This window comes from Gavialis gangeticus, unplaced genomic scaffold (assembly GCF_001723915.1).
Source record: "Gavialis gangeticus isolate Ggan-Ray unplaced genomic scaffold, GavGan_comp1, whole genome shotgun sequence".
NCBI classification, from domain to species: Eukaryota; Metazoa; Chordata; order Crocodylia; family Gavialidae; genus Gavialis; species Gavialis gangeticus.
The window spans coordinates 46,247,106-46,252,984 of record NW_017728998.1 but is presented as its reverse complement, the minus strand read 5'-3'; the positions used below and the strand labels follow the sequence as shown (position 1 = coordinate 46,252,984).

Genomic DNA, 5,879 nt, shown 5'->3' with positions numbered 1-5,879 from the left:
TATTCTTGTACCTTAGTGGGTTTGAAGGGTGGTGCATCCTTATACAAACTGAATGGTCACCAAACCCAGTTAGGATTTGAGTGCAGAGATGCACAGTATAGATGCACAGGTAGGACAGGAAGGTAAGGCTTTCTCTTACACAGATGTAGCATGCTTGATCACTCCAGCATAACTCCACAATGGTGTAATGGCAGCATTGTTTGCCCTTGTGCTGAACAGGAATATTTCCTATACAAAATAAATGGGCATAGGCCCCCAATCCTGACCCCTTCTCCCTTGTCATCTACCCAAGTTGTTGTCTAGGCAAATGTTTCTGCTGTAGCAACATTCCACCATATAAGTGCCTAGTAGGCAACTCCCCCACCTCAACTCCAAAAGTAGTCCTCCTGCTCACTAGATGCTGAAATAAGAGAGTCAACTTTTTCAAAACCAGCTGCAGATTTTGAATACTCTTTTGTCCCTCAAGTGACCTCAGGCTGAGTTTTTCTGGAGTAGTAAGCAGTCCCAATTCTAGCTGAAGTCAACAGGAGATGTAGATATTCAGCACCCTGGAAGAGTCAGATCCCAGTAGGCACTAGTCAAAGAGAAACTAGTACCTCTAATGCTAAGAGCAGGCAGGTATTTTTGCCTCAAATATTCCAGCTTTCCCCACTCCATCTCCTAGAAAAGCTAGAGTCCTAAAGGAAGTTGTAGCATTCAGTGTTTGATTTTAGCTAATCCCTTCCCCAAGAGCAGCACAAGTTGTTTGTGGCTTTTTGAGAATTAAGGTGGGTTCAGCAAAGGCAACAGACGCTGAAGACACACAGATGTGCTCCATTTCTAGATTTATTGTAACAGAGGACAGGCTGCATAAAGGCCTAAACAATTACACAATGGCAGAGGGCTCTCCATAATGGGCAAAGGTCAGAGTCTGAAGGAGACAGAAGCTTCAAACCACAGCACAAAAAAAGTCATCCCCAACCACGACAGACTAGCACCAACACCTATTATTGCACAATCAGGGGCTTTGGGTGGGCAGCTTCAGGAGTTCCAGGGCAGAAGGAAAAGGCCATGCCATGTGCATGAAGTGTGCAATTAAAGTGCAATCAATTTCTCCTAACCTGAGAAACAGGAAATTAGTCTTTACCTCATGAGCAGTTACTGCTTTTCTCCAGATCAAGGTGGCAGTTGAGGGCAGACAGGCTAGTAGATCTTCAGGGAAGCTTGCTAGCAACAGGAATTACAGAATCCAAAACTGCCTGTGATTAAACTGCTGTGCAAGAGGCAAAAAAAGGAAAAGGGTGGCAGCAAGAGTCCCTTTGACTTGAGGGGAGGAGAAGAGAATACTCATGAAGAGGAGGCAGCAGCAGCAGCAGGCACATGCTTATCACTTTGCCTTCTGCAGTGAAGATCTCCATCCTGCCCCTGCTCCCCCTCAACGGAAACATTTCCCAGTCATAAGGAACTGCTGGGCCTTAAAGCTCTCTCCTTTTAAATGGGTCCAGTTACTTGTTTAGTGGGTGGGAATTTTAGACAGGCAGCTGTGGCTCAAATCCACAGGCACAGGCAGTCACAAGATCAAAACAGTCTCTGGGATGGCTGGACACACAGCTGACACTGCTGTCTTTACCTGTATAATGAGGGATGATAGAACCAGAACTCAATTATAAAGAATTGCACATACTGTAATGTTTCACTGAAAACGGATCTTCAAGTTACAGTATCTTGACAAAGAAAGGAGAGGGGCTCAACCATTAACACTCAGCTTCAGATAAACACTGGGAAGACAGAGTTCAACAGTATTAGTTGTCATGTGCTCAGGATTAAACAAGTAAGTCTGGCTTTAAATTTGAGCGACTGTGTGTGGGGCAGGGGGGAGAGAGAGAGAGAGAGAGAGAGAGAGAGAGAGATCATGAAGGTTCTACATTCATTGATCAAAGATGCCAACAGAGATTTCCCTAGTGACCAGCCCTTTTCAGAGCAGAACCTCAATTTCAGGGACATTTGAGGAAAGTGGTAGGAGGGGCAGCAATGAAGCAAACAGGAATGGAGAAGTGGTACCATCAGATTTAGACACCAGGATGTCCTGAGGAGCTGATCAGAATAAAACCCAGAAAACTACAACTGTATGGACTTGTGTCAGCACAAAGAGCAGAGTTGAAAAGGAAGGGGCCTGACTTCTGCTCTAGCTTGTTTTAAGTGAGTAACTGTTTCAAGAAACATTCTCAGGTAAGGGAGAGAGCACTCAGTGCTTGTGCTACTCAAACACTAGTGATGTAAATGTTTGAAGAAATCCTGCCAAGATGCTCACTTCAAGTCTGAAAAACTTCCATGTAGGGTCAGGAGGCAATTCATGATAGGATGCTTTTGAAGGGAAGAGAGGAAGCCAGCCTGAGGCATGCAAGTGGCTTTGGTTACATGTGTCAAAGCCTCTAGCCACTGCCTTGCCTACAAGATACATTCAATGACTGAGTTAAGTGCTGTGGTTGAAAGCCATCTGCTTGCCCCCCTAAATGCCCTTCACTTTCTCTATCCTCTGGAATCAGAGGCCAGGGACTGCCAAGGGGAAGGCCAGCTGCTCTGCTGCATTTACTTGGTGACTTGGTAGATAGCATGAGCCAGGTAACCCACATTGCCTGATGTGACCCCCGCTACGGAGATGCGGCCGTCTTTAGTCATGTAGATAGAGAACTCCTTAGTCAGTCGCTCCACCTGAAACACAAGCAATACATACAAGTTTACATTCAGGGCCAACCTGGCAGGATGGGGCTCCAGTCCCATCCGGTTTGCCTAAAATGCAAGTGTAACCCCTAGAGACTCAGACCAGAGCACATCCTGCTTATGTGGCTCTTGACAGCTCACCAAAACTTGTTGAGAGAGGTCCTCCAGAGAAAAAAATTGCCCACTCCTGCTCTAGCTGAACTTTAACACCATCCATTAAGAGAGGAGTATTACTGATCATTGCGCTTTATGATTATATTTCTTTGGATTCTTTGCTTAAGCAATGTGGGGAGAGGGAAAGGGGGCAGGAATGCTCGTGTCACAGAAGCAATCAAAAACCAAAAGGTTAAGAATACTGATTGGGTGGGTGGGGAGAAAAAGAAGGGGGGGGAAAAAAAAGACATGAGAATAACTAGCAAGTTCCTTGTTAAGAGGAGCAGACTCAATATAAAATTTTTGTTGTTCAAACCTGGAAGGACCAAACTTGCTAAAAATCAAATCACTGAAGATGAAGCAACTGCACAGAATTTTAGAGATGTTAAATTGCTCGAGCATTAACTGAGCTGCCAAGTAGGTTAGAAAAGTAGGCTATTTCCTCACCACCCACAACCAGGGCAAAAACATTTTCCTCAGTTCTCTGCCACCACCATTTCCTCAGCTTCCCTAAGGACACAAGCACTTGTCATCCCCTCCTCCACTAGCATGCGGGCCATGAGCCCAGCCTGATGCCAACTACAACAGACATTTGCCTCCTTCCAGCCGTTTCCCTTATCCACCCTCCCTCAGTTAAGGGTAAATTCATCCCGATTAGACAGGAACTGCACTAACCTGCTCCGGTTTCAGCCCTGTGAAGCAGAACATGCCAATCTGGTCAGTGATGTGCTGCCAGTTGGAGGAGGAGCCCTCTTTCTTGAGGTTGGACACCAGCTGGGTGCGCATGCCAATGATCCGGTCAGCCATCCCCTTCACCTCTCCCAGCCTGCAGGGACAGCACATGTATGAACAAAGGACGCAGAATACGACAGGGCAAAAGCAGCATCCTAATGCCTCCAAGGCTTCCCTCTCCTCACTGCACATCCAGTCAGGAGGCAGCTTTGTCTGCCTGGAGTGCACTGCTACTTTAACCTGGCCATATACCTCTTTCACTGTGCAAAGGGCAAGAGATCACCAAAGTGAAAGAGGCAGAACAAAACTGAAGGTCTTAGTTGAGTCAGTGCTGGCTACAATCTGCTTTTCTTCCTTGATAATGGAAGACAACTGCTTTTTACTAGCCCAGAGAACAGCAACTCTCAGCCAGCATTCTGCTCCATAGCAGCACTGTTAGGTATGCAAACATGTACACATGATTCACAAGATAAACCCAGAGATTTCATGTAGGAATCCCTTCAAATGGGAAAACATTCTGACCTGCTGCAGTCTTCCCAAGATCTCTGCTACAGGCAAACTGTTCTATTATTTTTCCAGCCTAAGGTTGAGAACCACCACCCTAAAAAGTTCTGTGACAGACTCCTGCTCAGTGGGGACCAAGCTGAGACCCACAATTTCCCAGGATCTCTCAAAGCAGAGGGTTGGGACAACGTATCACACAAAAAAACAGAGTTGTCGCAAAGGAGCCTAAGTTTCTGACACGGTCCATGATAAAGTTTGGTTCAATAGATGTAACTAGGAATAAGGGACAGAAATAAAAAAAACCTGGCAAAATAACTAGCTGACACTTAATACACAGAAGCAATCCATCCAAGCCTCATCTGCTGGGGCTTAGGGTCTATATACATGTATTTCAGGCACACAAACATCAGGCTAGATATGTGCCTGCCAGAAGGAGAGAGGGTAGCACAGCATCAACCACCAGCACAAAACTTTCCCTTTGTTCTGCAAAGTTGACTGCCTACAGGGACCCTGAATTCTACCAAACTATCACAAGGGCTGGGAAAGGGGGATGGAGTGAGATCAGAAAACAGGAGTGAGGGTGGGAGGGCTATCACCCTTGGTCTTTCTTGGGGCAGGTGAAAGTTCAGATGCATGCTCCCACTTCCCCAGCTGAGATGTACTTGGGTAGGGAGAAGGGAAGGCCATGACACAGTCAGACCCTTGGTTGCCCAAAGCTGTAGGGACAAACAACAGCTTTCACTCTTGAAGAGACCCAAGTCACCATCACAGCTAGTTCATGGTTTCTTAAAAGTGGAAGAGAACAGCACATACCAGCCTGAATTTCTACCAGGATGATGCCACAGGTGCAGGTGTGCAAGTACCATGAAATTCTGAATAAGCTACTATTTCATACACTTCCCTTGAGGGACAAACAATAAAACAAAGTAGCCAAAGGAAGGTGCAAGATAAACTACATTTAAATAGGGAAGCTCTAGAAGTGCACCCACAGCAGCCAGATGCTTGCAGATAAATAGATTCATTCACTTTGCAGCTTCTTGCCAGGGCTCCATGGCCCCATAAGACAGAAAATCCAAGCAAGGAAGCCTGGTTAACGGTGCATTTGAGCTGGGGGCTCCCAAAAGTGGCAGCCAGCCCAAACGAAACAGAGAAGCATCTCTCTTGGAGCCAAGTCACCAAGCTGGCTCAGTGGGACCAATGGGCCCTGCTTAGGAGCTCCTCTCCCAAGACGAAGCCTCTTGAAGCATCCCCTTTTTTGAGGGAGGCAGTTGAAGGATAGGCCATGGGCCAGAGGACCCTCCAGTGCAGTTTTATTCTGCTGTGTTCCCTCCCTGCGATGGGGACATTCCCATGTCCTGATTTATTTAATACTTTGGCCTGCATTGTTTCTACTCAGCCTCTTTCCCACCATGAGCAGATAAGGAAGAAGCTGGTGTCTGGTGGAGGAGACTTGTTTTACCATTCCTTTCGCAGGTCAGGGCTGTTTAGGATGGTGGAGGCAATCCGGGCTCCATTGATGGGTGGGTTCGAGTACATGGGACGGATCAGGATCTTCAGCTGGGACTCCACCCTTTTGGCTTCCTCTGCATCACTGCAGATGACGGTGAAAGCACCCACACGTTCCCCTAGAACACAGGCCAGGCCAGGAGAGGTCAGATCATATCCTTCTACTATAGGCCAGGCAATTATTTCAGGTGGAGGGCCACTTACCCAGTTTTGGCAAGCTGTCGAGGGCTGCATGGGTAGCCCCACCCCTTGACAGGTGCCCCACCCCCTGGTCACCATCTTGG

General features: G+C 47.0%; 1 protein-coding gene across 1 annotated transcript in view; it reads right to left on the bottom strand.

Annotated features, from left to right (window-relative positions):
• Positions 1 to 1,937: 1,937 nt before the first annotated feature.
• GOT2 (glutamic-oxaloacetic transaminase 2) overlaps positions 1,938 to 5,879 on the bottom strand; it is a 25,485-nt gene continuing 21,543 nt past the window's right edge. Inside the window, exons 8-10 of the mRNA XM_019505835.1 lie at positions 5,549 to 5,714; positions 3,529 to 3,679; positions 1,938 to 2,691 (exon numbers count right to left, since the gene is read on the bottom strand). Coding sequence (XP_019361380.1) covers positions 2,569 to 2,691; positions 3,529 to 3,679; positions 5,549 to 5,714 — 440 coding nt within the window. The 3' untranslated portion in view covers positions 1,938 to 2,568. The remainder of the gene's footprint in view (positions 2,692 to 3,528; positions 3,680 to 5,548; positions 5,715 to 5,879) is intronic.